The sequence below is a fragment of the Aulonocara stuartgranti genome, assembly GCF_965226115.1.
Source record: "Aulonocara stuartgranti genome assembly, chromosome: 6".
Classification (NCBI taxonomy): domain Eukaryota; kingdom Metazoa; phylum Chordata; class Actinopteri; order Cichliformes; family Cichlidae; genus Aulonocara; species Aulonocara stuartgranti.
In genome coordinates, this window is record NC_138944.1 from 34,723,119 (window position 1) to 34,746,339 (window position 23,221).

A 23,221-nucleotide genomic window follows, 5' to 3' on the forward strand; every position below is an offset into this window, starting at 1 on the left:
ATGATACAGATGAAAATTAGAATCATTACAACACATTGGACAGTTATAAATCTGTTGCAAATACAGACATATTAAAAAAATGTTAAGAGATAAGATAGCCATCACTGAATTGTACCTGCTTGGTAATTAGGAGTTGATTCAATACCTTTTGCTGATATTTTCAAGCTAGTTTTCTTCAGTCTCACAGGCGTTAGAATATCAGCGTGTAGCCTTCATTGGGTAGGAGCTCAGAAACCTTGGGTAGACAAGGACAGTACAGGGAACAGGATAAATCATTTAAGATATACCTGAATCAACCCTGCGCCTGATTTGGCAATAAATCATACCAATTAAGTGAAGCATCTTGAAGGACCAATATACAACTAATCTGCAGTGTTTAAACTTGTTCGTATCAATTTACTGCAACATTTGAATTAATTCCCTGTCATTTGTTCTCTGCAGGCCACACAGTTCCTTTATCACGCTTGGCCCCTGTATTCTCATAGGTGAAGGAGAGCTGAGCAAAAACAGTTCTGTTCATCCCCATTTACTTTTCTTGGCTTGAGATTTCACCTACCTCAGCACCATTCCATGGATCAATTTTATGCTATTTTGGGCATGGCCTCTTTGAGATCAAGGGTCCTCTGTGGTGTAGCCTAGCAAATTCAATGCTGGACACCATGCTGTGTTTCGGCTGCTTGTTCAGAGGTGATCAATAATTCTACAGTCACACTGAGTTCTCTCTGACCTTGATTAAACATAAATCTTGATCTTATTCTTTTGATCACTATCCGCAAGTTAGTATATCGGCATCCATATTACTGCAAAATGCACTTTTCTTCACCAAATTTGGTGATACTCTCAAAAAGACAGTGTTATCCATTGTCGGGCTTTTTATACTGATTTCATAGCAAAGATAACTTAAATAAATATTTGTCGATATTGCATAGATATGTATCAAAGTTGAACTAAACATAGAACTTTAACTTCTAACAGTCGCATCATGCTGAGATATTGAGCCCCACAGATTTACTCATAGATCCTCACTGTGTGTTTTAATCCTCTTTGCATTTACCCCCTCTGCTCCAGACAGCCCCTTGCTGTTGATGCAATGTATTGCTGCACTGCTGTCATGCTGGTAGCTGCCAATATGCATTACTGTCAGAACAGCATCATCTGCTGAGCTCACAGACACTGAATTAACACACTTGCTCCTGTAGAGAGATGCCTAGGGGGTGTGCCACAGTTTTTGTGTGTGAGTGTGTGTGTGTGTTGACAGGTGTGGGATCATTCAAGGTGAGCTGAGGCCTTCAAAGTAACACAAAACCAGTGATTAGCACTCCAGGGTTTGTATGTAATGCTAGTTGAATATGTATGTGGGTGCCTATATCAGTGTTTCAGTATTACTATTATCACCTCTGTTGTTTTCCATTTTGTTTCCTCCTCCTCCTCCATCCTTTCATCCCTCGCTTTTGCTTTCCCGCACCTCACAGCCATCTGTGTCGCCATGGTGATGTATAGAAGTCAGGTGGTTTGACCTGTGCTGGTTATGAGATCCCTCAGACTTGTGTGTGTGTGTGTGTGTGTGTTTACATTATATTTATTTAGAACAGCCAGTCTGTCTATTATCAGAGGGAAAAAATAATCTGAAATTGAGCTTTAAGATAACATAAGTTTATCAAAAAGCTGGTTTTGAGTGTTTTTCTATGCGTGTTGCATAATGTAGTACTTGCAGCACCACAACCCCCAGAAAACAAGAAAAACAAACACAAAGTATTAAAACAAACAAAACATAGTTGTCTAGAACTCAGTACTCTTAGGCCGCTTTTGCTTCAGATTCGATGTTCAGAGCCACCTTCATCAGCAACTTGAAGTAATCATTTTCTGTATGACTTCATTAGTTTCTCACATTATTATGAAATTTTGGCCCAGTCTTCTTCTGATCATTGACGTTTGGTATTTAGTTATGTACAGCTTCCTTCCACACCCTTTCCATCTGGACTTTGGGCCACTGTAACACCTTGCTTCTTTTCTTCTTCAGGCATTCTGTTGAAGATCTGCTGCTGTGCTTGGACTCATTGTCCTGTTGCATGACACAATTTGAGTCAAGCTTTAGCTGTTGGACAGATTGGCTCACATTTGACTTTGGAATACTTTGGTATACAGAGAAGGTTGACTCGATGACTACATGGTGCCCAAGTCCTCTTGGTCCAAAACAAATCCAAATTATCAGCTGTTGGGTCTGTGCTTCAGCAGGCCCACTAGTTCAGACTTATTCCCGTGAAGAAAGCACGATAGAACAGCGATCGATCGGTTTTACTTGCTAGCAAGGGAAGCCTGGATGGAAACTTTAGAACAGCACTCTGACCTCGACCTCAGAAGACTCCGACCTCAACTCCCTCTGCAGCCTTTTTATTGAACACAGTTACAGTTTACACAAGCACCACCCATCCGAAAACCCCATGTGGTGTGTCAGGCACTGTATTTGTGTGTATGCATGTGCGAGAATGTGTGTGTGTGTATATGCACGTGAGTGAGTGTGTGTGGATGGGGGTGCGTTTGTGTGACTTCCTGCTGAGAATGTGCCTACAGTCACACTATAGCCCCCCTCACCATTCAACAGGCTGGGGAGGGGAACAGAAGAATGTCTTTGATCCTACAGTTTAAGGCAAGGCTTACAAATTTAAGTACAATAATGGCAACATTTAACAATTTCAACCTAACATCACCCCTCAACCACCGTGCTTGGTAGCTGGTATGAGGTGATTATGCTGATAATTTGGATTTGGTTGTTGTCAAATGTGGTTCTCATGTTTAGAGGTCATTGTTCCAGAAGTGGAAATAGAAAAAAGGCTCTTGGGCTTTTTTTTTTTCTAGTATATTTGTCACCACTGACATGCTTTTCAGGGATATGATATTCAGAATGCTAAAATGAGTCGCCAAACTTACTCAGCCTGCGTAAGTGAACTCTATGTGGGAAACACTGAGGTTGCCTTCTTGTGCAGTCCTGTCATTGCTTCCAGGACTGCTGGTGCAGTATATGCGTGGAGCCCTTCCTACAACTCCAGTTCTGACCACGTGAAGCTTGGACATGCTGGATCTCCTCCACACTGTCAAAATAACAATACTTTAATATAAAACAACAAGCAGGGTCTGTGACATTTACAGAGTGTTGTTCCTCATTCTCCTGATGCCTCAGGATATTACAGAAGTTGGCAGTGTTGACAGTCCCAGGAGATGGATTCACACTGCTCTAACCTTGTCAATATCACAAAAATGATGAGCATGCTCCTGTTTTTGCTCCTGACCTGATGCAATTTCTTCTAGCTTGCATTCTGTGGCCTCTTTCACTTGAAAGTAGTTTTTTGTCTCTACTTCTGACTCACTACAGAATCTCCAGACTTAGGATCTGAGGCAGTATTTTATTACTAGACAAGGGAAGACAACCAAATAAAAATCAGGTACTTCACTTATTGGATGTTCTGCTTGTCAGAAAAATGATACCTTTGGGTTATTGTCAGCAACCAGACTGAAGTTCATCTAGTTCATCTAACTTGGGCCAATCAAGTTTTTTCTCTCTAACATTGATCCATCCCTCAGCTGCCTGTTCTATTGTGGTTTGAGAAGAAAGCACTTGCTATTGCATTAAAAAATCTGGCGTTCCATCAGGTGCCTTGTGAGCAATTATATTGTATGACTTGCCAAAAAAAGTAAAAAGTTTCTAAATATTTCATATATAATAATAATAATTGCTAACAAACACCAATAGGGAGGAGCAATTAACAAATACAGGGTTTTCTAGTATCATCATTGAAACCACTGCATGAAAATCATTTTTCACCGTCACACAAGTATTTTAACATATATGCTGCAAAATGCTCCTAATGAAGGCTGTCAACACTTTAGAGGGTTGCCATTTCGGTTGCTTTACTTCAGCCACCACCACGCCAGTGAATATTCACCAGTCTGCCACGAGGGCTTTATTAAATATGAACACAGCTTTGTAGGACTGTGACCACACATGTCACAGACCCTGCTCCCAACTTGGGAGTCATTTACGACAAACCCTGCAACATGTAGATTAAAATAGCAAATTTAGGCGCTATTATGTTTTCCACCAAACATATCAAGCAAATGTTATACAGTGACACAAGAACATTATTGTGGAGAAACAAGAATACAGGGAACTTAAACAAGGCAGTTACTTAGTACTAGTTAGGAAGTACTGAACAGACAGGACACACAGCGTAGAGGGAGAGCTCAACAAAGGACAGAAGGAAATGTAGACAATATATGCAGTGGAAGGAGATTAAGGGAAGGGGAGACACATGAACACTAAACTAAACTAAATCACAACCAGTGTTGGGAAAGTTACTTTTAAAATGTATTCCACTACAGATTACAGAATACATGCTCCAAAACGTATTTTGTAATGTATTCCGTTACGTTACTCAACGAGAGCACTGTATTCTAAATACTTTGGATTACTTAATATATTATCATGCTTTTTGCAACTACACGAGTGTGCTATTGCTGTGTGATTTATTACTATTTATTACTATTACTGAAGGTTACCAATACCCACTAGATTTTTAAATCTTAATATAAAATGAGTAATACGTATATAAAACAGGTCCGCGGCTCCGAACCGTAGTAAAGGGACCTCTGGCTAATACGTCGGGTTCCGTGTCGGGCTCGTAGCCGAAAACTAGCTTTACTTTGTTGTGTGGGTCAACTTTGCTAGCGAGAGACAGAGAGAGGCGTTGAAAGGCTGCTGCAACAGAACTTACTGTTTCGGAGGAAAACACGAACATACACCAAAATACCACCGTGTAATCCATTTATTTCAACAAAGTAACTCTATTATGAACACCACCTTTTTAAATGGTAACTGTAACGGAATACAGTTACTCATATTTTGTATTTTAAGTACGTAAAGCCAGTACATGTATTCTGTTACTCCCCAACACTGATCACAACTAACAAAACTGAATATTGCACACACAAGACAGGAGACTATCAAAATAAAATAGGCTGTAACACACACACCGAGAATTTGTCGATGAGATTGGGGATAACTAGACATGGAGAGAGAACAGGAGTAAACACAGAAGATTACGGGAATAGGAAAGGGGTAAATACAGGGACAGGACTGCAGACATATTAACTAGATAAGACAGGGAAAGCAGACAGCAAACACGGAACATAGAGAGAACATAAAGAGATGAGACAGACACAGGGACATGACCAGGGAGACAGAAAGGATAACAAAACACGTAGGCAAGACTAGGACAGACTGGACATGAAACGGAACAAACATAAACAAACCTGAAATCAGCTATTATAAGTAGCAAACTCAGAAAGTGTAGAAATTAATATATTCGGAAACTAAAACAAACTTATACTTTCAAAGCGACAAATAGCAAATCCAGAACCAAAACTCAAAATACTGTGTCAAAACCCAGGGATCCTAACATTTTTGTAGACAAAATAAGATGGTGTGGTTTATTTTCTGAACATTAGTTTTTAATTTATGAAAAATGTATTAGGTAAAGTTGATATACTGCCAAATAAGCACAGAGTCAAAAACTGAGACACACTCAAATGAAACAGCTCTTCCAAGTTTGGTAAATAGCAGTCATTAGCCCATCATTAACACTGTCCTCCAATGATTGCTATCTGCACGCTGCTATATTGGAAACTGTTGACTGGCATGTCTGTGAAGGTTCTCAGTCATCCAGGTCATCGTAGTCAAAGGAGCTTGCAAAGGAAAGCGTCTGGACTTCTTAAGTTGCTTGAAGACGTTTCACCTCTCATCCGAGAAGCTTCTTCAGTTCTAAGGTCAAATGGTGGAGAGTCCCAGATATAAACCTAGTGGGAGTAACCCCCCACAGAGGGACAAAAGGACCCCCTGATGATCCTCTAATCGCCTGAGGCAAGGTGTGAAACTGGGTGTGGGTCCCAGTCAGCCAGAGTTTCGGGTGTGTTCATTGTGAAACCTGGCCCCACCTTATCATGCGAATACCTGAGGTCAGATGGCCCAGGATGTGAGTGGGCATTAAGGCGTCTGGGAAGGGATCTCAAAACTGGATTATAGATGGCAGAGAGTTGGTGTCGTAAACCCCCGCCTCTGTTCTGTTGACTGGCATGTGCTAATGTGTTAATGTGTTGCATTTGTGTGCACACGTGTATGTTTGTGTTGTGCTGTGGACTGAAATAGAAAGCCTCTTTACCCCACTCAAAGTGACACTTGTCCCTACAGACAGCACACTTTGTTCCTCTTGTTAAGATAATGAATATTAATGTGTCACCTTGTTATGTCTCAGCCAAATTATGATGATGGCAAACAAAAGCAAAATGCAGAGCGTTTTCAAGCACTCATTCTGACGCCCTACAGCTAATTGATCTCCATACATAAGCTGATGTTAGAGTGATGCTCGCAGACAGAGACGGCGAGAAAATACACCACTCGAAAAAAAAATGAAGTGAACACTTGAACCGCTTTAGGTTTGATTTTTGATTTTTTTAATTTTGAATGCAGCTGTCAGGCGATGGTTTTTATTTCCACTGACTCTGTTTATGTTACGTTCTGTCTCCATCTTCCAATCTATATCAGTAGATATTTTCAACTTGAATATTTCATTTATCAATATGTGATGTGTTCCCATAATTCTTTTGAGACTGCATACGTATGTATATCTAAAGGGCCAAGGAGGACAAGATGTTTAGTGAATATTAATGAAGAAATGTGGGTTGTAGGCAGTGTGGGCGAGATGAGTTATGTTAAACACTAATTAAAAAATGAAATGACAATCTATTCAACTTGGATATGGCAATAAAAGCAGACATCATACTCCTGTTAAAAATAATTTATAAGATCATTTGTAGATACGATTATTAGTCAATCTTTGCAGTGACATTTTGGCATCTTATTTTAACCACATGTTTTCCGTTAATGGATTCACCACCGAGCACTAAACTCTGTGGTTTGTTTAAGGGCTTTCTTATTGTGTTGTGTCTGATTCTGTTGTCTTTGAAGTTGTTAGACTGAACAAGCGTGCCTTGTTTGGAACTGTTGCCATTAAAAAGACTCTTCTATGTAAAACCAACTTTGCAGCACAGTTCAGATTTGCAAAGTTGCATCTGAACAAAACACAAGACGAATGAGATGAAAATGAGATGTTTGGTCATAATGCACAGCACCCAAAAACTGGGAACTCCTCTGGATTCCAAAGGATTCTAGAGCAGCGGTCCCCAAACTGTTTTGCGCCACGGACCAGTTTGATGTCAGACAGTATTTTCACAGACCGGCCTTTAAAGTGTCGTGGATAAATACAACAAAACTGTCCTCCTGAAATGCCCCAACAACATTGAGAGTAACATCCTCCTCTCTGCCCCTTAATACTCTCTGGTCGCTATGGTAATGCATAAATATTTATTTCAACATAAGACACCAGGGAAACCAGTTAATGCTAAAAACCCTGAAAACCATAAATTTCACACCCGAGCCTCAACTCTCGTGGCCCAGTACCAAACTACTCACGGACTGGTACCGGTTGGGGACCGCTGTTCTAGAGTCAAATATGAGGCCATTTGCCCGACAATTAAAGCTTAGCCCAATTTGTTTAATGCAACTTAACAATGCAAAATTGACAAATGCCGAAAAAGGAAAACGATCAGAGTACTGCAATTAACCAGCCACAGTCCAGACCTCAACGCAACTGAAATGCTGCAGCATATCCTTAGGAGAGCTGTGAATCAACACGTAGACCCAGACCTCAAAGAACTGAAGGATGGGGGTTGGGATGGGATTGGGGGGGTGGGATGGGGGGTCGTGGCTCCTACTGTATTTCAGCTGGGCTCTAGGGCCATACACTGGGCCTGCAGAGGGGGAAACCTGACGGTTGTCGAAGTCCTGAAGAGCCACGGGGCTGATCTTAATGTTAGAGATAAGTTGCATAGCACACCTCTGCATGTTGCCACGAGAACAGGCCACACCTCCATTGTGGAATACCTGCTGTCTTGTGGGGCCTTAATCAACTCCAGGGACAGGGAAGGTGACACAGCCCTGCACGATGCAGTGCGTCTCAACAGATACAAGATAGTGAAGCTGCTCATAGTTGCAGGAGCTGACACAAAAATAAAAAATCATGAAGGACTGACAGCAGTACAGCAGGTAAAACAATGGCAGTTTGACATCGTGGAGACCCTGCAGAGGCTTGAGAAACTAAGGAAGGTGGGAGTACTGTCGCCTTCTAACAACTCAGGGGAGGAGTGAACAGTGCAGCACAAAGCTGTGCATCTGTGCAAGGATCACCTCAGTTTACATTGCAACTGAGTGGTTTAAGTTCTGCCGCATTGAACTTAAAGCCAGCAAATATCCTGGGATTGTTGAGGCTCTCAGTGAGCTAAAATCCACCTGGTTGACGGTCCACCCTTGATTCATATTGTATATTCTTTCTATATCACTTTCTATGAGCATCTGCCTCAGGTTCTCTCTATATAAATATATTCTCTACTTCTATGTAGTGCTGTGTAAATGATATTTGCATCTGCGTTTCCAGGACGTTACTGTAAAACCTCTAAATCAGTCTGAAAATATCAGTTGGGAATTAACATTAATATTAAAAAGTATCTGCTTATTTAAAACAGTAAGAAAACAACTCACAAGTGAAAAAAACAAAGGCAGCCTCGTGATTTTGAAACGAGGTTTAAAAGTGCTTAATATTGTTACGAACACTGAATATTTCACATCTGATTTGGGATGCTTTTGAAAGTTAAATAAATCTGACAGAGATGGGGAAAAAAAAAAGAACTGAAGGAATGTTGGAGAAAAAACAGTGTGTGCACCAATTCTCCCACCATGATGAGGGAGACTGAAAGTCATATATAACATGATTAATCCAAGTTATCACTACTAAAGATGGTTCTACAAGCTAGGTGTGCTTAGTTTTTCACTGGTCCGCCCTCGGAGAACTTTATTTTTCCACCGGACTGTAGATGACAAAACGAACAGAAAGCATGTTAATAACTGGATTATAGTAAACCAGTGGACTTCTGTCAGGGCAATGCAGGCAAGCAGTACCCAGTTATAAAACGGCACTAAAATTCTGTCATCTTAAACATGCATTCTTTACATTACTGCCATCCTGTGGCCACGATTCGCTATTGTCTGTGGAAGCAGGCTAACTCTGCTTGACTACCTATCCAAATGCTATCTGTGCATAGATTTTGATAGGTGTGTCTGTTTCTCATTAACATCGGCTGTAGCTGTGAAGCCTTGACTGTAGCATGCGCACTGGAGATCAGCTGACAGATACCTAATGGAAGAGAAGTATAGCTCCGCTTTCACTGTAGAAACAGATCTAGTACAAGCAAATAAACAAGCCTTGTGTAATTTATAATTTTGAATGATACGTTTTTTTCTTGCTAAATAACTTTTTTTTTGATTAAATCTACTGGTCTTAACCACCTTTTTTGCTAATATACTGCCATCATTTTGATACATACAGTTAACCATGTCACACTGCTCAAGCGTTTTAATAGCGCTGTGATTTAAAAAAAAAAAAATGTGATAAATATATTTAATTTACTTTTTTACATCAAGGTGTAGCCTTTTTCTCCTGAGCTCATGTAAAGCTATTTTCAGAGAAGGTGTTCCCCACAGGCCAGACACTTGAATCATAGTTATATAAAATATGATGCATTACAGTAGATTAAACAGAATGTAAAATAGTCCATTTAAAATGAACTCATCCAGCAGCAATATTCATCCATAACACTGATAGTGAACATTTTTCTGCCATATAATTACTTTTACTTTTGATCCTTTATGTAGACTTTGGCCATAATACAGTTTTATGTATAGTGACGTGTTGTCATAATGTTTTATTACTGCTTTTGCTAAAGTATTAATCCTAAAAACAAATTCTTTAAGCACTCATAGCCATCAGCTAAAGATACTTCTGGCTTCTCCCTTGCCTGAAGGGTCGCCATAGCAAGTGTTTCATTTGCCAGTGTTTTACCCTGTATGCCATCTCTGAGACAACTCCAAAGTGAGTGTGTGTCTCTACCTGGAATTGAACCAACAACCCTTGGTTTGCCCAGCAAATATGTTAATACCATACGACACCACATAGAGTGCAGTAACCTGCAGGAGGCTGTCGGCACGTATAAAAGACAGGAAAAACAGTATTTTCATTCTGGTCTTATTTGTCCTTTTAAACAGTGATGTCATCAACTCAAAACTTAAAACACTTCAAAGTCACTGCATGCCACTTTGCTAAACCCGTAATGCCATTATTCAGCCACATATTCAGTAATGCGCATACATTCTTATATTTGTATATATATCTATTTATTCTTAGAAATCTCACATTCCTATTCTTATATTTTGCTTTGTTCTTATGTTTCTTGTGTTTTGCACACCTCTGTTGCTTTTGAAGCTTGCACACAACAATATCACTCACATGTCCTGTACCAGTGTGCCAGCACATGTGATGTGACAATAAAAGTGATTTGATTTGATCAATCAAAGTTTCAACAATTTAATAACAAAAATTGGGGAATTGTTTCATATTTTTAATATTTTATTGATATCCTGATTTTAGTGAACTAGCCGTGCTGAGTTACTTGGTAGAAAGTATACCAGCCTTGCTACTGTTCTCTGTTCATTTCACATTCGCTATGAGAGAGTGTGTGTCTGTTATTTCCTTTAACTGGTAGACATCTCCAGTATTTTTAGCTCAATCAGTAGTTGCATTACGTAGTTGAGGGTCAGATTTTTTTCCCATTAGTTACACAAGCCTGGCAACACTGGAGGACGGAAATAGCATGCAACAGTGGTTGTGGGCAGAAGAGGAAACCTACCTACACACTTAACACCCATATCATATTACCATCATACTACACCAGAAGAAAGAGTGGATGGGAGGAGGAACAAAAAGGAAAGCACAGAAAATCCCACCGCATGGTCCCAGTCAGAAACTGTGTGTGCTTGTTTGTGTCTCCCTGTTTTACAAGCAGGCTTCTAACTGTAACTGTACACTGAGTATTTTCTTGTTGCTTCCATTCCCCATATCTGGCCATCGCTGCAGAACGATACATTAGCTGGCAGCTGTTAAAAACCAGTAGAACTTCACCTGTCTCTCTCCATCCAATCAGTCCTCCATACTGCTGAAGTTTATTGACCTCCACCCCTTTCCAGCTAAATGACTCACAGTAGACTGACAATTTTGCCACACTATAGATTCTGTGTGGACAAAGTTTTAGACCTGTCATATAAAGTGTGTTCAGTCTTAAGTGGTATCTTCTCACACAAGCAAGACTGATAACACCTCATTAAGCCAAACCGTAGTCTTGTCAGATGAAATGCAACTAACTTAGACTTCCATTAACAAACTTTGGATCCTCAATTAAGATGTCAAATAATGGAACAAGGATTTAATTGGCCAGAGATCGTGTTATTCATGATATAAACGCATACGCACAAACCCACACACGACATGCAAATATACGCACACAACAGAGGGTTCCTAATATTTTTGTAGGCGCTGGTTGCCACAGCAACAGGGCAGAGCTTATCTTAAGGAATCGTATGGCAGCTGTGCATTGGACAGAGGGGAGGGAAAAAAGTGGGAGGCACAGACAGAAACAGAAGTCAGATATTTCTGAAGGTGTAAAGTTCAAGTATACTTCTTTTAATCTTTTTATCGGTCTGTTAGTAGAAGAAAGTTGGCCTCACAAAGGTTACTCCTAATTTGGAAGAAAACAGTTTCTATTTTCTCAGCTCCCACTGAGCTAGAGATGAAAGGAGAAAGTTATGACACTTACAAATGCATGATAATTCAGCAATATCAATTACTTGGAGTAATATGATTTCGTACTCTTAGGGTTTACCATGTAACCTTCAATAATTCCAGCAATGTTCTATTACTTATCACGTATTTTTAATTTTTTTATTATATACTTCATAATTATATAATGAGAATTTTGATGCTTTTTCCAGGGTGGAATGACTGTACAGCAAACATCGTTAATCACTTTAAAAAAGTACCAAAAATAATTGGTTAAATGTTCCTTAACAAGTTGCACCTTGATCAGATTGCATTCATAGCCATCAAGCTTCTAGCATACTCTTGGCTGGGTGTTTGACCTCTCTTCTCGGCACAATAGGGTTGAGGTCCTGGCTTTGGGAAAGCCACTTTCCGAAGCTTAATGTTAGCCTGCTTTATCATTTCTACAACCAGGTTTATGTGTGACGGTCATCAACTGGCTCCTGGAACCCAGTTGTTAGTTATTTTCAAACATGTAGCTGTTGATTTGACTTAAAGATGAAGAATTTAGAGGAAGTCCTTCTTCTTCATTATTCCATTCACTTTGTGAATTTATCACTAGTAAAACGCATGATTCTACCATCACCACACAGCTCAATCTTTCTCTTGTCTGACCATAAAACCTTTCTTCTGAAGGCATTTGGCTTGTCTATATGGACAGCTGTTAATTTCAGTGGAACTTGAAGGTGTTGATTTTGGAGGAGGGGCTTCTTAACCTGTCAGTCCTGCCTGACTGATGCTTTTACGTAAACTCGGTAAATGTAATAACCATAGTCACCAACAGAATCCATAGTTTTTAGTTGGGGATCTCCCATTTGTCCCACAGGGTGGTTGTCTCAGCTGTGATTCACTGATTCACAGTATGTGAATCATTCTATTTCAAAGCTTACTGAAGCAATGCAAAAAAAAAAACCCACATGAACAAATAGTAGCCTCCTGAACTATTAACGTTCAAAACTGTACAGATCTACTCTTGTCATGAATACTTAAAAATTCAAACCTATAATCGACAGAAGGTACGGGCAGAATCAGTGCTGTGTGTTGGCATGAACAGCTCGTATATCACACCTTAGTCAGACATCTCACTGAAATATTATGTTTACAGCAACATAATACAATAACTGTTTGTCATCCAAGTTCCAATCTCATCATATATAAAGGTTTCACAGTAATAAGTACGTATCCCCCAGAGTCTACAAGTGGATGGGGTGGCGAAGTCATCGAAACAGCATGCGCTGAATCCAGATAAGATTCCAAGTCTGACAAAAGTAGTGAATACAATGCTTTGTGAGACATTAGGTACCTGTTGTCATATCTGCAACTTGCTTTCAGCTTACACAGTGTTGTGTTTAATAGAATGAATCAGGATCTCTTTATTCTTTTATCAAGGCATCATGAATCCACCATGTCATTCACTATATCACTGATTCAGTCTCTCTGGCCACAGGGCAGAATGTTAATGAGCAATAAGAGCGTCACTGAATTAACTGATTAGTAAATATTGTGCCTTTATGTGTCTATGTTTCTGTGTGGAAACGCTCACTCCTCTGACCTGACAGCTGAAGGAAAAGAGAAGCTGACATGAGATGCTGTGAAGCATTACCATGTGATATCCCATGACATTTACTGCTGTCCAGCACACACACTGATATACCATCACACACAAACACACTTCGTTCTTCCTCTTTCCAGCCAGCTGTACTAGATCGAGGAACCCCAGATGGAAAATTCCAGGAAAGAAGAGACCTGCCAATGTCTGTGAATATTATGCAGTGAAAGAGGAGCACATGTGGAGAGTAAAAGGAGGAAGGGATGCGGAGAGTGAGTGAGTGAATGAAAAGGTGAGATGTAAAACTAGGAACAAAAGAGCCACAAACAAGCTTGTGAAAATGTTTCTACAGTTGTAGAATAAGTGGCTGTTCTGTATGTGCTCTATAAACACCTAGTGTTTACACACTTTCTGCTTTAAATCATTACTTTTTTTTCCAGTCTATAGCTCCGTTGTCTTTTGTCCTGTTTTTCTCCCCTCACCACTTACTGTAGCATTGCATATGGCTACCCCTCCCTAAGCCTGGATTTGTTGGAGGTTTCTTGTTAAAAGACAGTTTTTCCTTCCCACTGTCACCAAGTGCATGCTAACAGGAGGTCTGATTGTTGGGGTTTCTCTGTATTATTGTAGGTTGACAGTTATTGTGTTTTAGCGCTACAGTTGACCCCGGGGGGTTACCTTCCTCAGAGTGCCCGCGAATTCTGAAAAAACATACATTTTAGATGAGGTGAAAAAAGAACCTATAAATGCCCATTTTTATAGTTTTAACTTTTTTTTAAAAAAATATGTCTTAGGGCTTTAAGAAGAACAAAATGAAAATCAATGACAACACTCAGGAAAACACTAAACATAGCTATGCGCAGCAAACTTTCATGATGTGCTCTTGGATTGGTTGCTTTCAAACCGTGACCTCTGAGTACAGGGATATTTCACCATCCCAAGCTGTGCTTTCCTTTAAAAAAATTGCAGAGAATAGTTACGGTTCCTGTGAAATTGCTGGTTTACTGCAAGCAATTATTAGTGAGGTTCTAAAGTAAAAAAACAACTGAGACTGAGAAATCTTGCGGGGGTGTACTAATATAAATAAAATTGAATTGAACTGTACTGTATCCCAAATGTAATGAGAGCAGCACAGTTTGCATTACATAAGCATTTTAAGCAACAGGATTTCCCTTTTTGAGCCTACTAAACAGAGATGGGCAGTAACGCGTTAACGCGTTACTTGCGTTACAGTAACGCGTAACGCGTAATCTGATTACTTTTTTCAAGTAACGAGTAAGGGATTATTATTGCAAAAACGGTAATTAGATTACCGTTACTTTCCCGTAGGAACGCTGCGTTACTGCGTTACTAAAACCGTGATTTTTTTTTTTGCGAGAATGTCTCACGACAGTGACGTAAGCGAGTGCGCCGTTAGTGACAACAGCTGTCTGCAGATCAACAATGGATCACATATCGATTGTGGGAGAGAGTATGAGCGTGCAGCGTTTAAAGTGTGGAAGTACTGACCTTACTTTGAGTTTGATTCCATAAAAAGTGACAAAAACATTAGCGTCCATTGTGCGTGGGAAGAAAACTTCTTTTTACAGCGAAAAAAACCCCTAAACTTCCGAGCAAGCACCGAGTGCGCAACGACGTAATGGGAAACTCACAGAGAAAGTCGCGGATTCTTCCACTGACCGCAGCACACCTGCACCAGGGTAAACCTCTGCCTACCGCAGTCCTGCTTTACAGGTGAAAATAGAGCAACAGGACCGCTGAGTCTTTGACTTTATTTATTTTCTGCTGTGTTTTACTTGCATCTATTTGAAAGACTGAGTGTAAACACAAAAAATATTTTATTTTATGTGCTGGAATGTGTAGAAAATAGCTTTAAATGTTAAACTAATTTATTCCAGTCAGAGAATGTTGCATATAATTAAATTTTTGCTTGATGCATAAAGTTAAAAGATTAAAACTGATAAAACAAGTTAAAAAAGAGACTTTTCCATTTGATTACATTTTGTATGATGGATTATGTAGAAAAAGTAGAATTGGGCTGAAAGAGCTATCGCTTTATCACCTCTTCAGGTTGTAAATCGTGTTTTTAAAAAGTAACTAAGTAACTAAGTAATTAATTACTTTTGAAAATAAGTAATCAGTAAAGTAACGGGATTACTTTTGGGGGGAAGTAATCAGTAATTAGTTACTGATTACTTTTTTCAAGTAACTTGACCAACACTGCTACTAAACAACTTGGCAGATATCAGACTTTTTTTAATAAAAAAAATCAGGAGGTGATATCAATCTAGAATAAAAGATTTAAAAAAGAGAAAAAAAACGTCTGTTGTGCATTTTCTAATACCATCGAATGGTTTGAAGAGTTTATTTCACCACAGTACAGTTCTGAAATGTCTTAAAAAAACTATTATGAACTAAGTTAGTTTAATTTAGTTCATTTAAAGCAATTACTTCTTACTTTTCTGAAATATTCTCAACTTTCTCGCTGCGAATGAAATTAAATATTAGTCATACTGTAGCATGGGGGCGGGATCCTGTGAAGTTGGTGGGAGTCTTCGTCTTTATTACTGGGATTATCTTAATCTGCGGGAATGTAGACCTGTGTGGACGGGATTTCATGACAAATTAACTTTTACCAACCTGTCAGCACCTGTTTGGCTTTAGTGAGAAATGGCTAAGGAGAACTCCCACAGTTTTGCATGACTGTCTAGTTACAGGACTTAAAGTTACAGCAAGCTTTTTGCAACTCTGTTGTGTGCATTGTTCAGGGCTTAATAGTACACAGTGGAATATGTGAAGATAGACTAAAACAAACTTTTCTGACATTCAAAAATAAGATCTGTGCTATTGTTGTGAATATATTAATGATGAACATACTGTCCTTCACGCAGCGTCACGTAACTATATCGCCGCTCTGTTTCTCAGAAGTTGTTGAACTAATCCACTATTTTAAACTTCACACCTCCAGAACCTCCAGAGATTCTTGTTTAGTGTCAGTTTTTCCATGAATCTAAATATCACGCCTCTGTTTTAAAGCACAATCGTTCTGTATTGAAGCTTTTTTAATGAGGCAGAACATTTTATGTGGAAAGTGATGTTTCCAGCATATGAAAGAAAACCAGCTTAAAGACACCAAGTTACAAAATGAAATAACCTCCCCATAAACCCACCTCTTTCTCCTCTTTATTTCCCCGTTTCTCTCCATCCTTTTGTGCCAGTTTACTTCATTTGATAGTCGATTGGTTTCCATGGAAACCAGAGGTCGTTTGCCTCCTGCGTGTCTCTTTGGGAACAATAAAAACAAGGGAGGAAAGCAAGAGAGAGAGAAGGCAGAGAGACACTGAGGAATGGGTAGACAGAGTGACGCCATGCAGTGAGGTATTAAGAATTCATTTATCCCCCGCTGCCGCACACTTTCAGCCTCTAAGCTCTTTCCAGCTCTGTCACGCTGATGCTTTTGGCACATCCAAATCTTCTCGGTAGTGGTCTCCAGTGCCACTGCTTTTTTATCTGGCCTTTTAAAAGAATCTTAGATTTGTTTCCTCCTGGCTGTATGATGTACTCTGTGAGGCTGGAAGAATGTAAAAAGGTTTAAGGAGCTGAAGACAGTCGATTTAATCATTCAGTCTCAGAAGGACTATTTTGCAAGTGTTTCAAAATGAACTGATCAAGGATGCCTGTAATTTATAGGCTTAAACGTTTCCATCCTTTTAACAGTAAACATGAAAGCATCTTCAAGTAGGGCCGGGCCATATGAGGAAAATTCTATTTCACTTTTGTTTGTTTTTTTTAGTTTTTGCGATATCACGATGCGCAATATATATTGCAATATGTTTAAATAACCTGTTTAACCATTAGTGTTATATTTAACCACACGGAGAATATTCAATATATCGCCCATCCCTGTCTTCGAGCCAGTCAGTTGACAAGCACTGGGTAAGCATGTTAGTGTAATCACCTACTGTACAGTGCACATAATTGTGCTGTGTAATTGTACCTCCAGATCTTTTAATGGTGCTGTTTAGTGACCTGCATTGAATTACTGAAGGTGTTATAAGGAGCTTCTACTAGTGAGTGACAGCCGCTGGATGAATGCGAAGCAGACCGTGCTGAAAACAGCAGACGCTACTTTACAATTACTCCTGGAGAACAAAAAAAAATATGAAGGTTAAAAAATTCAGAAGGTGAAAGAGTTCTATGAAACTATTTCAGAGTTAATCTTCGAGCACCCGGTCTGTAATAGAGCTTTGCGCTTTGAATTTCACCTCATTTTCCTTCCAGTGTTGATGTGAGGTGCGTGTGCATGTCTGTGTGAGAGAGTAAAAAAAGATGGAGCCTCCTCCAAGGCACCTACACTAATTGACTCATTTTTCAGAAGTGGCGAGAGATAGACAGACACTTGCACATTGTTAAAGGCAGCTCATGTATAGGCGGAGTGAATTAGAAGGTAACTGGAAAGCTGGGCACTCCAGCAACACACTAAAGAATGCATTTAGGAGTGAAAATGACCCCAGGATAATCCTAATAGTATTAGTCCAAAAGCTGTCATCATTACTTAGTGCGAGGAAAGAAGAAATGCTGACCTGCAATTTTGTCCAGCTATGCCTGGAAAGGCATTCGTGTTTTAGGGGGTGGATTCACAGACACTGCCTGGAGGTTCTCACATAGGCTCAGTGACACCTGAGGATGATATCTCTGTCCTCATTAGGAAGGGCTAGCTACACAAAAAGCTGAAGTGGTAAAAGTGTGTGTGTGTGTGTGTGTCTCTGTATGTGTGCGTGTGCGTGCGCTTGTAGAATGGTGATATAACTGGATTATTTGTTCCGTTACTGCATTTCCAATTGATTTTGCTACACCTCATCAATTATATTGATCCAAATATCAATAGCATCAATACCAACGCTGATATTATTATTGGATCGTGATAGGATTAATACTTTATTTCTGTATTAATCTGTCGTCTAACTTCAGGATGCAGCTCACAGAGTTGTGTTAAATTCCAGATGTCAAAACACAGGAAAAGCTGAAAGGTGTGTTTTGCTGTGTTAACTCATCACAGTGATTTACTGGTCATTAAAATGTGTTCAGAATTTGAAAATTGATAATAATTCATCCCATAACTCCTGACACACTGCTCTCCCCTACACACGCTGCCTACATGTTAAGCGTATTGATGCTGTTATCATACTGATCATCATACAGCAAAAGTTACAAAGCTCTATACAGAAAAAGGAAAAAAGTAAATGGAATAAGAAAACACAGAGGGTCCATTAATCAGAGATATAATTATTAGTTCATGTTCAGAAGTAATCAGAATTCTAAAATCAATACTTAACAAGCCGTCTCTGTTTACCCTGCAATGACCTGGAATTTCAAGGATGGATGGATGGATTTCCAGTTAAAAATGTGAAATCTATTGTTGAAAGAAAATTGTAAAAGGATGAAGTTTGTTTTTTTAAATCCCTTTGACTTTTCACAATAATCTCATTATATTTGTTATATTTGTTAAATTGTAAGAAGAGAAGGATTAAATTAGATTATCTTCAAAACGATCAAAGAAAATATTTCAGTTAATACGGGAGTATGTGTTTGATTTATGAAAATTGAGAAAATGTCAAACATCCACATACACTGTGAAGATCATCAAGTATTTTTTATGTGTTTTCAAGCAAGTAGTGCATAAAGAGTGATTGAATCACAAAAGACCTAACCTATCACTGTGCCATTCTAATTGGTAGACACAGTACAAAGTTTGCATGTAATACTTGCCATCATGTTGGAACGTATAATTTCAAATGTTTCTATTTTTTTCCATATTAACAATGTAAAAATGACACATGCACATGTTAAGTGCCTATTTGTTACGCTGTTGTTGCTTTCAACCCTGGCTATGCATATAATACTCAGAACTTTGCATACAGTTATTTAAATATCATTTTTTCTGTGTAACTGTTTAAAAAGCTGTCATGCAGTTAATTGATCCATGCATTTGATGGTCTATGACAGATCTTTCCTCTTAACCATGTGTCATGTCTGCTTTGCAGCTGTTAGCCTGTTGGATGTCGATAATAAACATGCCACCCTGCGGTGAAAATTTCTCTTTACATGATCCCTGTCAGCTGACGCGTATTGACTTAATGTTTGATTTAATGTGAAACCTAATGTGCCCAAGTGTGTGTGTGTGTACATGAATCTGTGCTAAAGTGTGGGCGGGTGATTTGAGTGTTATGTGTTTGAACCTGTTGGTTATTTTGCACGTGCATATGTGTGCGGCTTTCCGCTCATATGTGTTTGGAGAAGTGGGTGTTTGTGTGTGGCTCTCTGTCTTTGTGTTTATGTGTATGCATGTGCTTTGCCCACTCAAAGCCTATCTTTATCCATCCTGCGATATCTAAAGTGGTCCATCTTCTTGTGGGAAGGTTCAGGCAGGGCCAAGACGAGCGTGTTGAGAAGTTAATGTTTTCAGGAGACTCTCTGTGTGTCTTGCTGAAGCTGCACCTGTCCTGCTGACTGTGTATGTCAAGCTGCTCGGGGAGTGTTTCAGCTTCCTGTTCTGTATAGCCTCCAGGAGGGATTGGACCTCCTGGGCTATTACAGCACATCGTCCTTCTCATACTTGTTAGCTGAGCATTGCATTCCCTCCACGAACACATGGTGAATGAATTTTGAATCACTTCCTCTTGCTCTTTCTTTGCCAATACTGTTTGATTTTTCCTCTTCAGTCTGCTCCATTTAACTTTTCTCAGAACAAGTGTTGTTCAGTTTTTGGTTCACTCACAATATTCAGCATCGTCACACATTTTCTGACATTTGCTATGCAGGATTTTGATTACTCACGTCATAGAGGATTTTCCTATTAGAAACCACTGAAACAGTAGGGCTCCAGCATCTTGCTGGCAGACAGTAGATGGTGCCGTTCAGTTCTATGAAATGTCTCTGCAGCATCTGATGCATCTCATTTGTCTTTATGATTTAGATGGCTTTGGGGTGCATAAGTGAGTGTCAGCAGAGTGATGAAGTTAAATAAGAAAAGTGCATTTTTCATAGAGTATGTCATAGATATCGCGCATTACACTTTCTAATACTACCGCAGTCTCCTGTGTCGGTGAGGATTAACTTTTATGGAGCAATCAAAGAAAAGCTATGGCAGGTTTTTAAAATTGGATTTTCTTCTTCTTCTGTTATTGCCATAGTTTTCATAGCAGTTATAAAAAATAATGCTGACTCTGAGAACCCATCATAGAATATAAAAGCAATCTGCAGATATAAGAGTGTTGCTTAAAAAAAAAGAAACACTAAAAACACTATGGTAGGAATTGACTGCTGTTCTGTAGCAGAAGATGGACTGAATTATAAATTATACTATATTTGCACATTTTGCATCTTGCACGTCTTCGTCCTGTCTCGTCTACAATATCCTGACAAAAACTTGAACCTGGTATTCAATACCTACTGCACTATACATTTTGTATTGTTTCTGTCCTGTCTTTGTTTATTGTACAGTTATTGTACAGTTAACATTATAGTATTTCATAGCATTGTATAGTTAGTAATTAGTACCATTTTATCCCTTAATTTTACCGAAATTTAGCACATTATTTATTTGTAATTCCTAGTTTTAAATCATAAATCACATAAAGATATGTTTTTTATATTCTTATGATTACACCAAGGGGTGCTTGGGTGAAGCAGCATTTTTATTACGCTGTAAACTGTTGTATTGACAATAAAGCTCTTGTTCAGTTTAGACCATATACCTCCTTTCCAGTCAGAAGCTGAACATGCTATTAGCCATTTAAAGCCCGAACCATGAAATGATTGCCGGAAAAATCTATTTTTTTAAACGGAGTGTTTATTAAACCTTTTGGCATTTTAAAAAATGTTTGGCTTTTCTGGACAATTTGTTGGTTAAAGATTTATTCTGCAATTTATTTGTGTTTTTTTAGGGGGGGGGGGGGGAATCACACATGTAAAAGTAAAAAAAAGTCATGTATGTACATGACACACTTGGCGTTAAGAGGTTAGTAGCTGGAGAACTGAGTTAGCAGAAAGGGTTACTTTTGTTATTTGTTTCTATTCTCTCATCATTTTTTAAATGAGGTGTCTTCATAGAGTTTCTTTTGTTTAAAGTACGAATGACCCATTTTCCCTTCACCGGAACATAAAGTCTTGGCTTTCCCTTTGTGAGGAGTTCTCCTTAACCAGATGTGTCTCTACATGGTTCGAACGTGTGAGTATGATGGTGATCCTTTTGAACTGTGTTACCCTGGGAATGTACCAGCCCTGTGAGAACATCGACTGCTCCTCAGACCGATGCCAGATACTACAGGTACAACGCAAACGTGCACGAAATCCACCCCTAGCTTGTAGCAACATCCCATATAGTCTCAAAGGGAACTGTATGTGTGCTCTTAACAGTACCTTGTGTGTGTGTGTGTGTGTGTGTGTGTGTGTGTGTGTGTGTGTGTGTGTGTGTGTGTGTGCTATTTTGTTTTTATGCAATCATTTCATATGAATTCTACTTCCTATGGACACATGAACATGTGGTTCTGATAAAAATATGTTTGATCCCATAGACGTCTGTTAAGTAAAGCAATACAGACTCTTTTCTTTTGCTGCTTGGAGACGAGTTGTGTTTAGATGCATAGTCTCTCTCATGAGGTCCATTCTGAGCCAGGAAAATCCCTCTGATAACATAAATATTCCTTTTAAAGTGATGTATGAGCTACAGGTGTTGAGGGACCTCTTTAAAGGGTCCTAAAAGTCAAAGGGACCAGTTAGACTGGTTTATGTTCTGTATATTTGATTCGAATCGCACGGTCATATTGCAGAAAAGAAGATAGAAACACACACTGATACATCCAAACTCAGCTTTATCCCAACCTTACCTCATTTGCCCATCATGCTCTTCTTCCCCCCATGCTGGGCACTGTACCTGCTTGCACTGACTCACTGCTAGCTTGCGGTCTTTATGCTGCAGCGAGCATGACTCTGTCATGTATGGCACCTCTGCAGCTTCACTTATCATTTGGCAGGACACCGAATCTCTTCTCACTTATGTCAAAGGTGGCTCGAGTGGGTATAACATCTGTGCTAGAGCCTGCGCGCATATGCCTTCCGTCTGCCGGGGCAAAGAGCTTGCTGAATCACACGCAATGCACACGAGGCGCTGCACACATCATATAGCATAGCAGCAAACGTAGACGCACACAGTAGATTGATTCAAGTGTCTGTGGGGGGGTGGGGGGGTTGTTGAGTTGGATCTAATAGAATTTCTCCTCCAAGTATCTATAGACCCTATTCTGTATGAGCATGGATTTAGTGGGCTACAGCCCCACAGTCAATACGCTGCTCTCAGAAAATCTACTGTTCAATAACATGATCTCCATGCTGGCTCAGCAGCGAAATCTATAAGCTCTAACAAATGTGGGCTGAGAGACCTTTGGAGGCTTAGGTGGCCACTAGCAGGCATTGTTGGATGATGGATGAGTGCAAGTCCATTGTTGTGCAAAAGTGTTGAGCTACCCCTCCTCTCTTTGGAATTTTTTGAAAACGCAGATTTTTCTATTTGTTTGGGCCTTTCATCCACACGTAAACGGCGTTATCGATCACTGAAAATGGAGATTTTTAAAAACTCAGTTTTTGCGTTTAAGTGTGGACGAGGAAAATGGGGATTTACTCATGCAGCATCAAAGTCGTCTTCACTCAGGATAGAGACAAAATGCTGTTGCTGTTAATCTGACTATCTGCAGTTTTTACACACTTACATAAACACACGCAGTTACTGTCCCTCCATTTAGAAAGACAGAGGTGTGACATAGCAAACTTCTACACTGGGGGTTCGGGGAGGGGAATGAAA

The 23,221-nt window shown here is 39.5% G+C and overlaps 1 protein-coding gene across 6 annotated transcripts in view; it reads left to right on the forward strand.

The window, feature by feature from the left end:
• The window catches only part of LOC309708141 (voltage-dependent T-type calcium channel subunit alpha-1I-like), a 229,018-nt gene that overhangs the window by 41,486 nt on the left and 164,311 nt on the right, over positions 1-23,221 (forward strand). For 3 of the 6 annotated variants that reach the window (XM_082535913.1, XM_082535916.1, XM_082535915.1), the window contains exon 1: positions 21,585-21,691. The exons of 2 other annotated variants lie outside the window; for them this stretch is intronic. In XM_082535913.1, the coding sequence (XP_082392039.1) occupies positions 21,599-21,691 (93 nt within the window). In that variant the 5' untranslated portion in view covers positions 21,585-21,598. Of the gene's footprint in view, positions 1-13,505; positions 13,655-21,584; positions 21,692-23,221 lie in introns of those variants that run through there. One more of the 6 variants, XM_082535918.1, reaches the window with a different exon arrangement.